Source organism: Atractosteus spatula, chromosome 7 (genome assembly GCF_055471065.1).
Source record: "Atractosteus spatula isolate fAtrSpa1 chromosome 7, fAtrSpa1.hap1, whole genome shotgun sequence".
NCBI lineage: Eukaryota > Metazoa > Chordata > Actinopteri > Semionotiformes > Lepisosteidae > Atractosteus > Atractosteus spatula.
Window position 1 is genome coordinate 47,822,023 of NC_142712.1, and position 19,076 is coordinate 47,841,098.

General features: G+C 36.9%; 1 protein-coding gene across 1 annotated transcript in view; it reads right to left on the reverse strand.

Moving 5' to 3' along the window:
* The window catches only part of LOC148831203 (WD repeat-containing protein 72-like), a 77,641-nt gene extending 70,267 nt beyond the window's left edge, over positions 1–7,374 (reverse strand). The window contains exons 1-7 of the mRNA XM_088921446.1: positions 7,317–7,374; positions 5,555–5,716; positions 4,462–4,568; positions 3,133–3,211; positions 2,042–2,216; positions 1,434–1,510; positions 1,113–1,232 (exon numbers count right to left, since the gene is read on the reverse strand). Of these exons, the coding sequence (XP_088777572.1) occupies positions 1,113–1,232; positions 1,434–1,510; positions 2,042–2,216; positions 3,133–3,211; positions 4,462–4,568; positions 5,555–5,707 (711 nt within the window). The 5' untranslated portion in view covers positions 5,708–5,716; positions 7,317–7,374. The remainder of the gene's footprint in view (positions 1–1,112; positions 1,233–1,433; positions 1,511–2,041; positions 2,217–3,132; positions 3,212–4,461; positions 4,569–5,554; positions 5,717–7,316) is intronic.
* Positions 7,375–19,076: the final 11,702 nt, after the last annotated feature.

Sequence of the window (19,076 nt, forward strand, 5' to 3'; positions counted from 1 at the left end):
AGCTTTTCAGAATACTGTAGGGTCGAACGCAGAAACGAAGACTAAAAATAAACCGAAATCTTACACAGATTAAACCATGTCTGTCATAGAGGATGAAAAACAGTCTTGTCCGTATATGTGAATCAATTGGTTGCACACAGTGTTCTTCCTGCTATCACAGGCTTATCTGTGAGCAAGTCCAGAGCTCAGACTGCTGATGTTGCAGCACAAACGATGAAGGTACTGTATGTAAATCTTCTGTGCATACACAGCAAAGTTCACCGAGTTGTTTTTGCAACATCCTCACCACATAGGCGATTATCAAAAATCATTAGTAAGGCAGACCACAAGTATCTCCAGGAAGACAGACATGAGATTATAAAAAAATCAACAAGTTAAATTTTTGGCACATGAAAGAGTTGAGTTGATGATAGGTCGATGACATCTCTTTCAACATCCATTTCTTTTTCCATGCCAGTCTGAAATAAATCTGCAACCCAACACTGCCCCCTGCTGGTGTAGTTATATTTTATTCAAATACAATACAGTACTCTATATTGTTGCTAAAAAGCAGCTTATTCCAAGCATGGGCTGTAGCAACCCAGAAATTATCCCCATTATCACAAAGGGCTCATGGCAGGACTACAGTATGTACATGAGCACAACTTAGAACAACTTAGAACTCAACATAACCAGTGTGTTTTGGAAGGAGATAGGAATTTAAAGAACCATAGAAAACCCATGAGAACACCAGGGGCACGCTCCAAACAGAAGGCACCCCAGCTGGGAATCAGACCTCCAGTACATATTGAACACAGAAGTTGAGAAGCAGAAGCTCTCACCACCATGCTGCCTCATTAAAGTACAGTACTGTATATTGGTTTTTTTTCTAGACAGCTTCTGAAAAAAACATAGGATAAGATTTTACACTTTTTACAGACATTGGAAATGCAGAGCTGCTCTCTTTGGCAGTGGCATTTTGCAACTAGTAAAGCTGCCTTTTTCCATTTCATATTTGTCTAGTTACCATACTATCATGAAGATTATAGTGTATATACAGTATACTATATACTGTACAGTATATACACGTAGTATAGTGTATAGTGTATAGTGAGGATGTACAATTTTAGTACCTTCCAACGGTCTGAACAAACTACCAGCAGTCGTCTTTCTGTGTATTTGCAGAAGGAGACCCCCTGAGACTGGACACACTGAAGGGTCCTGGACTCAGATTCATAGATAGCGCTCTTTTCCTAAAAAGAAATAAGTAATTCAGCAAAACTTAAATAATGAGTCATGCGCACTTGTACAGTACTTCTTCATTCTAGTGTCAGGCAGTACCAGTGTCAGACAGTTAATGATGGAAATTACTCACAGGCTGCCAGCGCAGGAGTCATGCACAGCAGCCAAATTAAACAGAGCACACCTTTATTTTGTAATACATGTACACCAACCTGTACACTGTTTCCAGATGAAGATAAGCTCCAGACCTTTAAAACCCCAGTCACCGATATTGCAAGCAGTGAATCTTCTATAAAAGAATCATTACAGGAAAAATAATTTATTACCAAATTAGTAGGAATGGAATCACTAAGTTTATAAACAAAAAGCCATTGACATTCTGTACACTTTCTCTGTTTACTTTTGCAAATTTGTATAGCTGTTGGCTTGAGCAGTCATTTTATTGATATTCCTGATCTGATAAGATAAAGTCATTTGTAACTCTCATCAGAATTACCTACCTTTAAACCATACCAGCACTATTTGATAGGATGCATCATCTCAGAATTAAAGATTTTTTTACAACAAAATAAAAAATGAATATGTTTCCAGCAGTCTCCAGCCTACTGTTTCCAAAGCAAATATATTCAACTGATACAATGGAAAATCTAGCCAATGTAAATTCCTTACAAACGTGAACACTTTCTGATGCATTATTGAATGCACACACACAAAAGAAAGAGGTAAGTGGGACTTAGGCACTGGGTCAATTCTTCAATGAGTCAATTACAGAATGAATCCTTTATATGCCATTTAATACTCTTTGCCTTAGTTTTGTTACCTTGAGTCTTCAGTGAGTGGGCGACACATAGTGAGCTGATCCAGTCAGAGGAATCACGTGAAAAAAATTTGTGAAGAACTTGCAGTGTCTGGGCATCAATGAGCAGCACATCTTGGTACTCTCCACAGCACAAGAGCCACCCATCCCCCGCCACACGCGAAGAGCAGTAGTAATACTAAAAATGTCAGGAACAAAATACAAAAAAACCCAACACTGACTATCCCATACAAGCCAAATACACAGATTATTAGAGCATTCCTTCTTTTGACCTATATCATACTCCTTATTTTATACCCTTTTTGTCATTTGAGATTGACAATTAAATATTTTTTTACGGGGGCATCGCCCTGTGAGACATCAATACATGATGAAAGACTGTAGGTGGTGAAAAATTGCTAGGCAATATTAGCAGTTAATGAAATCTAAGGTGTGTATAAACAGTTTCAGCAGTAGATTATATGCATCTTCAGTGTACTTGATTTATATTCGATAACAGGCAATCAGGCACTGCTCAATACAATGTACTGGAAGAAACTGAGGTTATCATTGAAGAACAGGTGTAATTCATTCTTGACCTCAGTGCCTTAAAGTGACCACGTCTGAGCTATCCTCACAGCTGCAGGCTAGAAAACAAGCTATGGAACTAAAGCCTGAAAAAAATGACAGATCTGATAAAAACATCTCTCTCAATGTTACATGTCTAACAATAAGCAGTGAAACTGTTACTATATAATGGTTTCACAGAACAAATGCTCATTCCTGGAATAATTTTACAGGCCAATCTTTTTTATCCCTTCATAGCACTACGCCCTGTTGTTTGCGCTATGTAAATGAAAAGATATGTTTTTTGTGCCTTTCTGTAAAACAGTAAAGCAAACCATACTGTAGTGCTGTATTGTATGTGCCTCCGAAGCATAAAACGTAGCTTTTTTATGCTTGTTTATAACAGTTACCTTTCTCAAGGAGTTAGAACCATAAACATGAAGCTTTCTTTCTTGAACACTTGTCTCCAATCTGTTTTAATGAACTGTGCACATAAAGACAGCACACTTCAAAAGATTACAGTCACATCCAGCCCCAGAAATACTTACACAGATAGCAATGTGCACATAGGGCAGCAGAGTGCTTTCAACACACTCCCCACTGTAGACATTCCACAGGCTCATCTCCCTGCCAAAGACACCACAGCACTATTCATAATAATTTCACATCAGATTGGGTGCAATAATAACCTGCCTTCAGGTGTCCTGTTTACTCAAGCTACTGCCTACTTAAGTGCAGCCTGTTCACTTGTGTGACTTATTGTTACAAATTGTCAGGCTAGAGAGCACTGTGGCCATTGCTGAGAGGAATGACATTTCTGTTTCTTGCTGTGGGAGGTAATTGCTCCCTGCCGCTTGGCAGAAAACCTCCCTTTAAGGCCTGGTTGTTCCCCTACATTTTGACTACAACAAATTGTAAGGATACTGCCATTACAGCTAGTCAAAGTGTCACCCTAGCAATCATTTATTGGACTGACGTCTTCTGAAAATGGCTCATTTCTTCCAAAGTAAACACAATCCTGAAGCCATAATGCATCTAGTGAGTACTTCTTCATTCCACTATTTTTGGATCCCTATGGACACTTTGCCATTAAGATGAACCAACACTGCCACCTAGAGGACGTTTTCTCTAACATACCTGGGGTGTTGACAAAGAGAAATCAGCTGCACAACAATGCCCCTCCTTATGTAATAATGAAACAATTTAGTTTTGTTTAGAAGTTAAATTGTCAGTCACAAAAGAATATGAACGGCTTTTAAACAAAACCAGTATGCACCACAGAAAGCACTGACCGCTCCTGTTTTCTCTACCCCATGTAAAAGAAAGACAGATGTCAAGACCTTTTGCTTATTTTTTGCTTTTGCTTCATCCAAGAGTCACAGGGGAGCCACAGCCTTTGCTGGCAAGCAACAGGAAGGCAGGGTACACCCAGTCCATTGCAGGGTACACGCAAGCACAAACATGCACACACTTACAGCAGTTAAGTCAGATAGGCTAATTAACCTATCAGTACAGTATACAGTATCTTTGGACTGTGGAAGGAAACCGGAGCACCTGGTGCAAACCCATGAGAACACATACAAACTGGGATAGCATCCCAGGAACTGAAACCAGGACTCCAGTGACTTGAAAAAGCAATGCACACCACTGCACCACCAATTGCTTATATTGCATGTTTTATCTTTCGCAGAATGAAATGCTCTTCCTTTCTTGGGAAATAGCTGTACCCTAATAGCTATGGATGTGGACTATACTTAAGTAGGATCTACATACTTGAATTAGGGCCAACTGGAAAATATATTTCTTTCCAAACTTGGAAAAAGCTTAACTGTGACGGTACTATGCAGGGCTAAGGCTTTAAAAGACCTTTAACTTACCCATTGTTTGAAGCACTGACTACATAAGGCTTCTTGTCGAATTCACTAGCCTTTGCCACACATGTGATGGAGGCTGTGTGGCCAAAAAGAAGTGCTTTTGGTGAAATCTATTAACAAAAAAAGAACAAGCACATTTCACACACAGGTGTTACAGTCAAAAACATGTGAAGAGGGGAATTATTTTCCTTTTACTTTTCTGGTATCCAGTGATCTTCATCTGGCTACTTACTTCTCTGCTAACACTGCATTACAAATGATGAGAGGAAAAGACATGTCACCTCAGTACATGGTTTAACCTCTGCTTTAGAGACAGGTGAGTCCTGCAGAAAATGTACTGTACTGTACTGTAAATACAGATTCTGCAATCTAGAATGAGAGAATTCAAGACTATGTGCAGAAAATTAGAAAGTGAAGATCCACAATTTACAACTTCCTTTTTTTGTAATTAATGAGACAGGAACCTTGTGGCTTTACATATCACCCCTAATGGTTATTGTGCTGTGTTGCCATTGCAATGCAGCAATAACACTTGGTCTCAGCTAAGTGGTTTTCTTCTATTCCTTGCATTCTGCAAACTTTGTAAATCCATCTATCTATGTAAATCCTGAACCTCGGCAAGCAATGGGCGCAAGGCAAGATACACCCTGGACGGAATGCTAGACTATCGAAGGGCAGACAGACACACACACTCACACCAGGGCCAATTTTCCCAGAAGCTAATTAACTTACCAGTATGTTTTTGGACTGTGGGAGAAAATCAAAGCCTAACATTGTACACTTAATCCTAAAATATCCAACTGATTCTACCAGATATGAAGAAGAGCTCTTGCTTCAGTTTTATACAACCCCTTTTATGCAACCACAAGTTTGGATGTTTTGCACTGAATCCAATTACAGTATATCGTACAATAAATAAGAAAATCAGTCATTTTGAGTAGGCTGTATACATACAGTAGCTACTGTACCTAATTACATAAAGCATGCCCTGCCTTACATTAATCTCTTTAACAAAGAGAAACGCTTTTGAAAACTCAAACAGTTTCTCTGGTCTCCAAAAAACATTTTCATGAAATATTCCTATTAGAAATCAGACCTTTAAATCGCTGGAGAGGTCCCACAGACAAATCTGCCCCTCTCGGCTTCCTGTTACAATGGTGGCTTGGTCATCTGCCAACATGATGGCAGTGATGGAGTGAGAGGGAGGCTTCTTGCTCCACATTGTCAGGTACTGCTCTGAGCTCTTCATCACTGGACACTGTTTACAAGAAAGAAAAGGAAAATGACGCTACAGCCATTCAGAAAGCAATAATTGTTGAACAAACTTTCTAGCATTCTTTCTGTTTGAATGAGGCAAATGGCATAGCAAAAGCAAGGTTAATTCTGTCAGGGTACAATTGCTCAAACCAGATTATTTAGTCTTATAGGTAAGAATATGATTACAAATAGCTCATTTCAGAGGGTTCTAAAGATGTTTTGTCACCAAAGGCTAGCTTTCTTAACACTAAACAATGTGAAATCAAAGAGAAAAGCAAACATTAATAATTATGATTTGTTTTCTCAAAGATACTTGAACCATCTTGTACAGCCATACAATTTACTCAGACCTACAGTAGGATCGTAGGATCGTACCTCGTGGATAGTGGTCTCTACACTATGAATGTTAAAAAAAGGTGCAACACTTTTAAAACAAACTTTTTAGTTTGTGAAACCAAACAACAATAGTGCTGTTTTTTTTGTCATTTAGGTATATTATACAGTACACAGTGTGTACAGCCTTGTACTAATCTGCTTAACAATGATAATCATTTTGGAAAACAAACAATTACTCTGATCCTCAAATGACAGTTCTAAGATAAAACAGTGATCAAATCAGTCAGAAGTAAATGTAGTCAGCAGAGCTCTTGAGCTGAGTATCTCTTTGGTTGGTCATGGAGAAATTACTGTTTTTACCCAGATCAATGATTATGGTGACTGAATTGTGAACTAGAGTAATTGAAAATCAATTTTCTGGTGAGTCCTGTGAATAACGTTTTGACACACCGAAAGCATGCTTAATCTTTAAATCTTTTAAACCGGTAAATACAATTGCAGATTTGGAACTTGCATTAATTTCTGCAGTTGTGTTGTTTTTCACAAAAAGATCAACCAAAAAAAACAGTAAAAAAAAGTGTAAAAAAAACTTGGATTAACCTGCTAGATGACTTTGCGAATATCAAAATCTCAAAGACTTGGTTTAACACAGAAGTGTTGTTTTTTTTTCAATGGACTTTGCGTTTAAATTACCTGGTACGGTATACTGTATTTTTAAACTGACAGGACAAGCGTGCAGTTATTTAGACTCACCGGAGTGTGGCAGTAATTCGCCTCAGTTCACTTTCTGTCAACAAAGAGCTTTCCTAAGTGCGAATTGCGAGTATACTTCATTTAAAAGAAAAGCAAAGAATACGTTTATGTAACAGCACCCTGTCCCACGGTGCGTCGGCCGTAAATATCTTTTGCGATCATATATTTTTTTTGAGAATTAAATCATATAAAATAGTTAAAAACTAGAAAATAGAAAAACAATACTACTGTATTTCTCGACATAGCGAAATCCTCTCCCCTATAATATACAATATTTTATGATGATTATTATACTTTCCAAATCACTTAAATACGGAATAATAAAAAGATTTAAAAATCAGCGTTTTTACACAGCTTCTGCCTGCGTTGAAATGATAGTAGTTTTTCAAAGCATTCCTCGCAAGCTTTTTGAATAGCATTTATGTCTCAGTCCACCGTTTGTCTTATGGATATTTTTTCAATACATGTTATAGTTTGAAAGACGACAAAAAGTAAGAAAACACGTTCAGTACCTGCAATGCTTCTGAAATCGCAACACCAACGGATCCTGATATCCCGATACCACCTGTGAAACCAGTTCATGCTGCTCAACAGACAACATGTTACTTTTTGTTAGTAGTAATAACAACGACCTTGTCAGATCCAGTCCAGTCCACAATCAGAACAGGTCACCCTGAAGTTAGAGGCACCAGCTGTGGAATTGCTGTTTTACTTGCAGAAGAACTGTTTTCTCTACCTTTTTCTTTAGTTCTTATTTTATAACTGATAAAGCAAACACGCCATTTAAGATGCCGGACGAGTTTCCTACAGTATGTAATTGGGATAAGGGATACCTACTGTATCAATGTTGAATTACCTTCTCATGTAAGATACTGTACATTAGATTTCCCGTGGCAAATTAATATTTGATCGGTTACTTAATGTCACATACTGTACTGTATGTGTTCAGGGATACTGTGTTGATGATCAAACATGCAATTAGATTTAGCTGACACTCTATTCTAAAAATGGCTAAAATGAAAGAAATTGTATACCTCTAGAACTACAAAAAGTGCTTTTATTTTTACCTGTAAAAGACAACCTACTGTATAAAATGTGTCTATAAGCCATACTCGTTTATAGGGGGGAATCAATGATTCAATTCCTAGTGCCGATGAATATTGGAACCAATCCTTATTCGGTATATTGTATCATAGTCTATACTGTATATCAGACCGGTCTGTTGTGGCGGTTTATGATTTTCATTCTAATTGTCATTCAGGTATACCGAACCGATAAAAATGGCTTGGCTTTGCTGGAAGTCATGAAGGTCAGAAGGGGATTTTCTCATCAAGTGAGTTTCAGGTTCTGCCCAACAGAGAGCGTCACAGCACTGGCCGAAATGCTTAGTAGGGCGAAGCAATACGGTTGCGGATATTTTCAGCGTCAGTTTTGTGTAATGCGAAATATTCCTGAGGCTGTTGTAAAGCAATATGGATTAAATAATAAAGCTATCTCGTGAGTTGCTATGTCATGTCCCATATATTCTTATAAGCATAGTTCTTCTTCTTTTCCCCCAGTGTAAATATACAGTAGGCATAATCAGATACCACGTTGTCGTATCATTATTTGCAGCAGAATTAGTTTTCTGAGATATGGTAGTGTGATTTCATTAGCTGCATCTCTTTGTAATCCTTCAATCACTTTAAGAAAAAAACACATAAAATAGTCAAATACGGACAGTTTTGTCTTAATTCATGTCGTCATACAATTTACAGAAAACACGTTATTTATAATATTTATAGTAGCTGATAATTAAAACTAATGAATTGACGATTGAGGGTCTACAGTGACACTGCCACTACTGTAGTTGGCCGCCAGAGCTGCAGTTCAGACTATAGGCAACAAATTGTTCACTGGTCTGATAATTATTTAATTGTAGTGGTGACGCAGTGGTTAGTATTTCTGTCTTGCAACAATAGGGCCCCTGGTTCAGTTCCAGACATGCGATGCTATCCGAGTGCAGTTTGTGTGGGTTTTGTATAGGTGCTCGTTTCTTCCCACAGTCCAAAAACATAGTTGAGGTTAGTTGGCTTTTGGGAACAATTGGCCCTAGGTGTGAGTGTGTGCATGCCTGTTTGTCTGCCCCGTGATGCCTGTCACATTTGTTGTATCTAAGGGCTGTCTTTATCTTGCCACTTTGAAGTAAACCCATTTCTACAGAAGTCATTGTTATTATCACACCCATTACACCTAGAAGGCGCTCTACTTCTCTCCTGTTCCTAGTTCCCTGTGATTATTCATGTCTTTCTGGTGTGTCTTGTTGTGTAGCCTATTTACTTCCTGTGCCTGGAAGTGGTTATTCTGAATGTAAAAGGTGTGATCCTGTGTTCATCTGATGGCCAGGAGAAGAGATCCACTGGAAAGCTGTGTTTTAAGGGATTTCTGAGCACCTGCCAGATCATTACTGTGGGTTTCAGCATCGCTAAATCATAATGGAGGTGTGCACTGATGTTTTAGTAACTGTAACATACAGACCTTTACACCTTGTAACTATATGCAGCTTCTGTGCATTGTTTTCTGCTTTTTATGTGGTGTATATATTTTTCATGAAGCACTGGTCTTCCATCCAACCTTTATTTCTGGCAAGAGTTATGGGTTTCCAACAACAAGGGGTCCTATCCTGGAAACGTGGGTTTGGCATGACTACACCCTGGTCAGGATGCACTAGTCATAACACCTCAAAATCACATCTTCTGTGTCTCTGCTGATATACAAGTAAACAATACTCATCTTTACAGATGCTTTTGGGTACAAAATGCATAAAAAATAATTAGCAGAATGTTTCTTAATAGTCACTCTACATTATGCAACTTTTAAAAAAAAACTCACATTTTATTTAAGAAAAGACACAAATGGCACTGCATCATTCACGTTGCTCATTTCCTGTTTTACGTAACTTGAGAATTTGTTTTGCTGTTTTGGATTTATTTTGTGTCACACTGAAGCTGGTCTCTGGGCTGCACCTAACCTCCTGTAGAACAGCTGATGGCGGAAGGCGTGACTGGAATGCACCAGCTTTAATTTTCATAAGTGGATGAAAGGAAAAACATTAGGGAAGGAATTACTTAGCTGTGTAATTTGTTTTGTTTCCATTTAGTTATTTGTGTTTTGTGTAGACGTCTGTCTGATGCCACGAGTACTAAATCTCTCCATAGTGGTTACCTAGAAATGCATTGAGTCTTGAGCATTAAGCATGTATTTGATCTTTTTGCAGTATTTATATATATATATTATTTATATATATTAAAAACTCGAAATCTTTCTGCGCTGTAGCTAAATCATTCTTCAGTGCATTTCTATTATTTTGATCTTTCTTCCTTATTTATGGTCATGGTTTCATATTCGCTTAATAAACACATGCATATTAAAAACCACTGATTTAAAAAAAAATATCACCGCTTCTAACTTTCCTCCCTAACTAATCCCCTCCCCCCCGGGAATTCCTGAAACCCACACCTATTATCTAATCCTAGAACACCTTACAACAAGGGGCTGGGCTTTAGCACCATTCATTCCAATAGGCAAAGAACCAGTTTGTTCAACTTAACTGTTTGCAAAGCTGAATGATTGAAAAACCAAGGGAACTGGTTCCTTTCAAACCCAGAATTCAGTGCACATTTTCAATGCTCTATTATAGCCTAAGAGCTAAAGTATGAGTATAAAAAGCTTTTTCTGTAAATCTTGATTACAAGGTAAGATGAATCCTTAGAAGATCCTTAGAAGGAAGATCTCCGGGACAGAAATACCTCTTTTTCAGTTTTGTAAGAAACTGGCCAATATTAACTTTGAGCTAAGGCACTTCAAAGATATTTTTTTTTTTACTTCAGAGTTGAATTATTTTGATTTTCTTTTCTCAAGTTGTCAGTTGCCACAGTGAACCACAAAAAATCTGTCAGTGAGATTCTGAACAAGATCAAGGTTAAGTGGGTGTTACATTGGGAAGGGAAGAAGGGAACGAGTTTATTTTGGTTTGAGTGAGTGACAGGGATAGTGACCACCTTAGGTTGCCAGTAGCTACAGTATATCACCCTGCAAATCACACCTGGCAACCCACTGAAGCTCAGCAGGTGTGAGACTGGTCAGTATCTGCACAGGAGACCTCCTGGGAAAAACTAAGGTTGCTGCTGGAAGAGGTGTTAGTGGGGCCAGTAGTGAGCACTCACGCTGCGGTCTATGTGGGTCCTAATGCCCCAGTATAGTGACGGGGACACTATACTGTAAAAAGACGCCATCCTTCAGATGAGACGTAAAACAAAGGTACTGACTCTGTGGTCATGAAAAATCCAAGGGCGTTTGTCAAAAAGAGTAGGAGTGTAACCCTGGCGTCCTGGCCAAATTTCCCATTGGCCCTTACCAATCATGGCCTCCTAATTATCCCCATCTATGAGTTGGCTTCATCACTCTGATGTGTTGGGAGCATAGAAAATCCAAAAGGAAGTTGCATGTGGAACAAAGACAAAGGGGTAACCAAAGGAAACTTGAATTGAAATTGTTCTTATGTCAGTAATGGTTTAAAACATAACTTTTAAGTAATTTTATTATAGTTTAATACACAGTTCATTATTAAAGCTGAAGTCAGATATGAAGGTGGAAACTGCTAGAATATTGACTCCCAATTCAGGTGTTTAAAATGTCTTTGGATCAGTACTGTCGATTTTTATAAATTGTTGCTTAACCCACTGTGGGCATCCGGTATGAGTCCCATTTTTATTCCTGAACAGTAACATGGTCCTGGAAACCAACTCCAGGTCCTGGAGAGCCACAGGTTGTTCTGGTTTTCACTCCCCTGAAGAGCCAAATAACTTGAAGGAAATCATTAGATAAACTCAGCTGGGCAAAATTATGGCTGTTACCAAGCCTATGAGGTTTTTAAATTACAAATAAAAATAGCCAAGCCATCAACCAAGAGGAAATATTGCTAATAATGTAAGTCAGTTAAGGCTTAGAATATTATGTTTTGATCAGCTATTCTAGGAAAACAACGAAAACTGACTTCCCTGAAGTAAACTTAAAACACAGCTTGGTGTTCCACAATCTCTTGGACACAGTTGTGAGCTTGTAGTTATTTGTCTTGACACAACTAATATTTCTTCACAATCTTCACTTCTTTTCTGTTAAGCTCCTGTTTTAGTTTGCTATGTTTAAATACTGAGTCCTTCTTGAGCAGATTTTAGATACCAGTTTCTTAACACAAAATCTTTCTTTGACTTAGAGGAAATCTTTCCTTGCTTGTGAGAGGCTATTTACTCAGCAACCGTGAAATGTTTGAACAAATAGTAGTATATTAGCATTAAAAATGTAAAAGCTCCCAGAGTTGTCTGTGGTATAGTGACAGGATTAATAACGTGTTTTTATTTTATAGTCTTGCACTTTATTTGGATGAAGCTTATGGTTATTGAAATCTTTCAAATGAATTTGACCTGATTTTGGGGCTGCACGAAACAGGTTCATAAAAAAACAATATTCATTCAGTATGAAGAAATTCCACAATCCCAAATATATTTCATGGTGATAGCTGCTTTGTTGCCTTGCTGCAAGTAAAGCCTAAGGACTTTGTGGTTATTATTCTGAACTTGCAAAATGCAGTGATCATGCCAATTCTTAGATGATCTGTTGCATGCTGGATTCATAAATACAACTAAATTCATTTGACGTTTTGAGCAAATCCATACATTCCAAGGCTGACAATTAAATGGGAATTGCTGATATTGTAAGAATTCTCTATATATTGTATTGGGTTATGATTGAATGGCATTCTGTCAAGTGTGTAACACCTCCAGGAGGCCCTGTGCTTCAATTATAGTCTCCCCAACACCACAACCCTGACCAGGAATGAGCAGATTTCTGATAGATGGTTATGTTCATAGCCAGAGCAACCTAAAGGGATATTATTATTACTTTCCCAATCTGGATGATATTCTGTACTACAGGTTTAAAAACATTAAAGTACCTTTGCCCTTTAGTCTTGTAAACTTTGTGCAAATACAACAGCCATGTATTGTTAGAGTCAATGCTGCAGTACAAACCTCTGCAATATTGCTGCAGTCTCTCTGTGTCATTGTTGCATATAATAATACATGCTTTAACCAGACTTCTGTATTTCTTCACCTTGGTTTTGGAAATTTACAGTATGTGCAGTACAATAAAGCACACTTGCAGTACATTTAGCTGGATAGAGACTGGAACCACTGACGCAGTGCATTTAACCTTTAACCATTAAACATGAAATGGTCTCTGTAATGTAATGTTCATATTAACGGTTTACACACATTGATGTAATGGTAAATACTAATCTGGGAGTTTGTGTTAAACAGAAAAGTCTTCACGATTGCTTAACATTATCAAAAATAATTCAAGTACAGTAGGTCACTGCGTTAGCACGCGTAGGCTGCAAAGGAACAAGTAAAGGGTTATTCCATGCTGAAAAGAGAAGAAAAGAAACAACGTGGAGCGTTCTTCGGGTGTGAAATTATCAAAAGTATTTACTGAATAGTTGGTTGAAACCGAAACTCTTTCCCCATTAACTAAGAGTCAAGTAAGTACTAAGCTTATACTGTACACTGTCAGCAGTGGCTTTATTTATGTCTTTTACATTGGTCTGACATTTAAAGACCGTGTGTATTTTGAAGGAGGAGTTGATACAGTATGTGACTTCTACAATACATACAGTAAGTGGAAAAAATGTTGCTGTATTGTTTTAAGGATATACCACGTTTGTGTATGACTACAGTATATGGTATTTTATCACTAAGATTTGAGGATAATTTTGACTCTCCAGTAGTCGTACATTATGCTTTGCAGAAGAAATATCCAAGATAATCAATCTCCAGTCATAAAAAATAATCTATAAAGTTTGCTTTGTGTACTCATCCGTATGTATTTTCAAAAAAGGTCATGTCGGATACGCACACTAATAAAAATGGACTCTAAAGATCTCGCCAATCGGCGAATCACTGATAACGCATACAGCTGCGCCGGGTGGATTGATGAACTAAACTGTATTATTTGCGTGCAAGGGTTCTCCGCTTGCTGCTGGGATTAGTTGAAGATTATGTCACTTTGTTAAAGAGATTAAATTCATTGCTTCTTCCTTCCTTCTGTGCCATCGACTCCGGAGAACAGTTGGAAAGATAGAGAAACTGCTTTGTTAATTGGGCAACATAAAGTTTTCAGCACCCGGGAAGTGCGTGGATTTGGTGAAGATGTCTCTGCTCTGCGTAAAAGGTAAAAACTCCCGAGTTCGCTCTGTCCGCTTGAAAAACGAACGACGTGGAATGCTAAGAATTAAATGGTTTTTGATTGACCTATTTTATAATCGTTAAACCAAACGTACTATAGCCAACACTAATGTAACGACTGAGATACAGACAAAAAGGATTCCTTCAAAAGCCTTTAATTGCCTGGAGGACGGTCTTGTTAGTTTTCGAGGCGGTAACTTGCGGTATCCTGTTAAAGGAGATAACTATCAAACTCTGTGAGCTATAAAATATGCAGCGTTTTTTTTCATTTGATTGGAAACAATGTACAGTATTTTCATAATTCACACACAAAGTAGCTTTAATTTCTAAAGCTATTGACTTTAATATAACTTAATTTTTGTCTAATTAAGGTAAAGAATATCGAATTCGAGTTTCCTCAAGGTTGTTGGAGTCAACTTTATAAAACCATGCTTTATTCTTAACGTTTTTGACATTTAACAAAAATGCCAGGTCGATATTCTGGAAAGCTTTTGAAGTTTGGGTTATGAGCATGTTTTATACACTTGTTCACTGAGTGTATTCTCAACTCTAACATACAATCCTTTAATTATTCTTGTATTCTTGAGCATCACTACATGTACAGTACTGTAATATTTGGGAAATATGGAAATATTTAGAAAATAATGTGTTAAAACTCATGTTTTCCTCTTCACGCCTCCTAGACTAACCAGACGCATTCAAAATAACCTTCAAACTCTAAGGGCTGTCTTTTGCTGCATATTTTTTTCCTTTCATTCCAGTGCCAAATCTAGATCCTGATTTAAGAGAGAATAAGAAAAGTGATGATCATTCTGCATGATTTTCATAGATTGAGTATGGAAGGTGTTTTGTCTATTCTATGTTTTTTTTTTGTTTCTTCAACAATCTTAAAAAATAATGTTTGAAGCATGTCTCAGAGAGGTGTAATTTACAAGTTAAAGGATCTTTTTTACTAGGTATAAAATTGTTTTTTCCCTAAGTTTTATAACTTTTATTTACTGGTAGCACATAGATTTTAAAAATGTTATGTAAATCAGTGTTGTAGTGTTGAACGTTTGGATTTACCATTCAAAGACTCCTCCTTCTGTTGTAGTAAAGAAAGGAAAACTGAATGGACCACCAGGTAGGTGTGATGCATTTTATTTCCATTTCCTGTATATTATTAACTTTAAGGATTGTATAATTAGATGATAATTAATTACTAAAATTGTCAGATTTTTCTGTAATTGGTGACTTTGTAACAAAGAGATAAGATCAAGGTATTATGATAAACAGAGGCCTTTTGAAGATTTTTACCAATAAATTCTAAAGGATCATCTTTAATATTGATGCCACGTTATAGAAATCTAAAATCTTTATTAGATACTTCTTTAGTTTAGTTTAACTTCTAGATGTGTGCATACTGTACATTATCCTTATTATTTTATTAAAAAAATAACACTCTGTTGTGGGTCTGTCATACTACAACAACACATGCAAAATAAATGATAGTGAACTATATCAAAACTTCCCAGAGTCAATATGCAAACACAATCTTATTTGAACAAGTGAAAGACTTTTAGATTTATATTACTTAGCCTGAGTAAGTATAAAATCAAGTAGATTAAAACCCTTTGTATTTACTGTTTGGTGATATGCCAGATGCAGCTGGTAGCTCAACACTATTCTAAATAAGTCTAATTACTTATGAAATATGCATCTGCGCCTCCTGGGACTGAGCAACAAGAACCTGTGGCTTTTAATGGAGTCTGTCTAGGGCTCTAGTGCCTTCTAAAGAAATTAGAAACTGTGATGAGCCAAAGTAAAATGTGTCACATTCGCTTTGGGATCAAAATATGAAATCAGCTTTAAGATTTATTTCAAATTGTTTACCAAAATAAATTCAATTTAATTCATGTTGAACATCAAAGAGCATTAACTAAAATGTGTAAGGGACAAAGTGACCTAAAAGTGGGAGAGAAATGGCTGACTAGAAGATGCAAGTATGTAAGTAATGATTTTGGTTTAATTCCTTGTGAGTTGTTTGCTTAGTGTTAAGAGACTAAGATGAAAGAAAAGCAGATCTTGAGTCATGCCTGCTAGGCACATAAAATTGTCAAGTCAAATACCATGTACTGTGATACACTGCTGTGCAAAAACCATAGATGCCCTAGAGACAATATACTGTACATGCAGTATGTTTTTGACATGAACACCAAATGTGTCCACTAGTATTTTTTACCATTATAGCAAAATTGACTTATTAATACAGCTTGGTTTGGGTGAGAAGAAATTAAATGTATTAAATTAAAAATAAAAATCTATAATTAAAGAGAATTTGAATTCAACTTGAACTGCTTCTTCAAAATGTGTTTGCTTCAACTCACGGTAAAATGTACATAACGGCCAAACAAAGTGTTGTGGAAGCAGATCCATCATATGTACAGTACCAATCAAATCAAATTGGCTCATTGTCAGTTGTACAGTACCTTGTCATTGGCCTCATATACAGTACGCCTCTGTTCACATCCGGATCTGCCAGTGTACACTGATAAAGTAAAAGACAAAATACTGGAGCATAGATTCATTGAAGTGTTAAATGTACTGTTGGGTTCATTGCTGTGTTAAATGTATTGTGTAATGTGTTATGTCTTTTACCTGCCTGCAAAGCAAATTTCCCAACTGGGACACTAAAGTAAGTAGATTTTAAGGAATTTTGTAGAAGATTGACACGGACATGTTTCTGCATAAAGAAGAAATAACTGAAAGAAAAGCGTGCAATAATTTAAAATGTCGAATACTTTTGCACACCATTGTATTTTCTTAAATAACTGATGAAAGCTGGAATATATAAAGAACAACAGATTTTAAAATGCTTTTGAAGGGAAAAAAGCATTTTTTTTTCTATTTCTGCTGCTGATTAATGTTTTCTTAAAATCTACTTTTAGAATATTGATTACGGAAGGAAGAAATATTAAAGTGAATCAAAGTTCACTGAAATGTGTGATTAATACTTTGTTTCTCACTTTGAGACCATAGCTACTTTACAGTTACGCTATTATTTACACAGCTGTGTGTTGATGGACAGAAAGATTCAACAGATCAAAAGATTCTTTTACTGTGAGCAGAATCACTAAGCAGCTCACTGTGAATGTGAAAAGGATTTCAGATAAATATTGTAGACTTGTACTATATTCTTTAATAATCTGTCCCTTATATACTGTAGAGGTACTTTGACTACATTGCTGAGACGTAGGGGCGAAGTTAACTTTACAAGTGTGTAAGGAATTGTAGGACTTGAGTGAGTTGTTTAAAGCAGAAAGACCACTGGAGGGCAACAGTAAAAACAAAATTGTCAAGTGTCAAGAAGGTAGACTAATTTGAAGAAGACTTGATCCTGAACCTTCAACATTACTGAAAATGTAAGAAGCTTGAGGTTCTTCCGCGGTCTGTTAAACATTACAGTGACGAAGTACTCTTCAACAAAAAAAAATATTTTTCCACATGGTAGAGTACTCTACAGGAACTGCTATCTCATCTGCACCTGTAGTCTGCGATAGTGTTTATTCTGCTGGGTGGTTTTATATAAAACTTTTGTTTTTTTCTATGACACCTAGATAAATTCAATACCTATGTGATCTTAAAAGTTCAGAATTTAAAGAGTACAACCATAACAAGAAGAGGCAACGAACCATGCTGGGAACAAGACTACATGTTGTAAGTAAGCCTGCACTGCAGATCTTCAGATCCTTTTTATCAAATATTTTTCTCTGTCTCTTTTTATTCCACAACATCACAAAGCAGGACAGTGACGTCCGCTGTTCCCAACCAAATCCAGAAGTTATTTGGCACAGACCTTTAAAAAATGTTAGCATTCCAGACAGTGATAAGCAATACCTGGACTATTCTGTATTATTAGTTACACCTGAGTTCTGATGTATTGTTGTATGATTCATTATTGCTGGGGCAACAGCAATAATAAGTAATAATCACATACTGTAGGTACAAAACACAGGCCAGTGGTTTGTTCCATCATTTTCAATAGTAAGTTAAATAATTCAGGTAACAATTCACCTGAGCAGTGAGGTGAGGTGCTGATGTGTGTTCCTTCCACCCTAAATGGCACGCTGAAAAACCTGGTCTTAACCTCAGCTTTCCAGGGAAACATAACATACTACAGAATAAATATTTATTTGAGTTGACCTCAATATTTCAAGTGAAAATAGAAGACTAACATAAAGAAAGTGAAAATGTAGTGTTTAATTTGTAATTGTACTGTACGTGATCAAATGTGTTAGTGATCGTGTCCTGTTCTTCCAGTGAAATTAATGACATGCAGAGGGGTCTGATAGTAGAGGTCTGGGATAAACGATTGCTATGGGACTCACTTCTGGGCTCTGTGTGGATCCCTCTGACAAGTGTTGGGCCTGCAGCACAGGTAAATTGCATGTGCTTTATACAGTATGACAATTGCAGTTCATTTAAAAAAACAGTGATGGTTTAAAAAATAGCTTCAGGAATATACTGTATGCTGTCAATTTGTTTGGGAAGTGTTGCATACAGTATATATATATAAAAAAAACAGTTTCTTGTTATCTGTTGCTGTTTCCTTTTTGCAAATTTGATTAGGAAGGCCCTGGAGCGTGGTGGCCATTAAACACTGATGTCCTTATGGAAGGAAGTGAAATCTGTGGTGTTGAAAACCCAACTCTTCATGAGATCTTGCTAGATGTCTACTATGAATTACCTGCAGGTGGGCTCTGTATTCAACATACACCGTTTATGGGTTATTTCTACCACAACATGTGTAATTGGAGTTTCCTTAATAAAAGTTTGATCTTCTGGTTACAAACAGTTAATTGTGTTTTGTCAACACTAGAAATTATTAATTTCTGTGTGCTTAATCACTTTGACACCTCCTTGTTAAGTATGGTGAACATGATTTGTGGCCTTTGTGTGGGAAATGAAATAATCAGAAGGGTAATGGAAAAGCCTGTAAGAATAATTCATTAT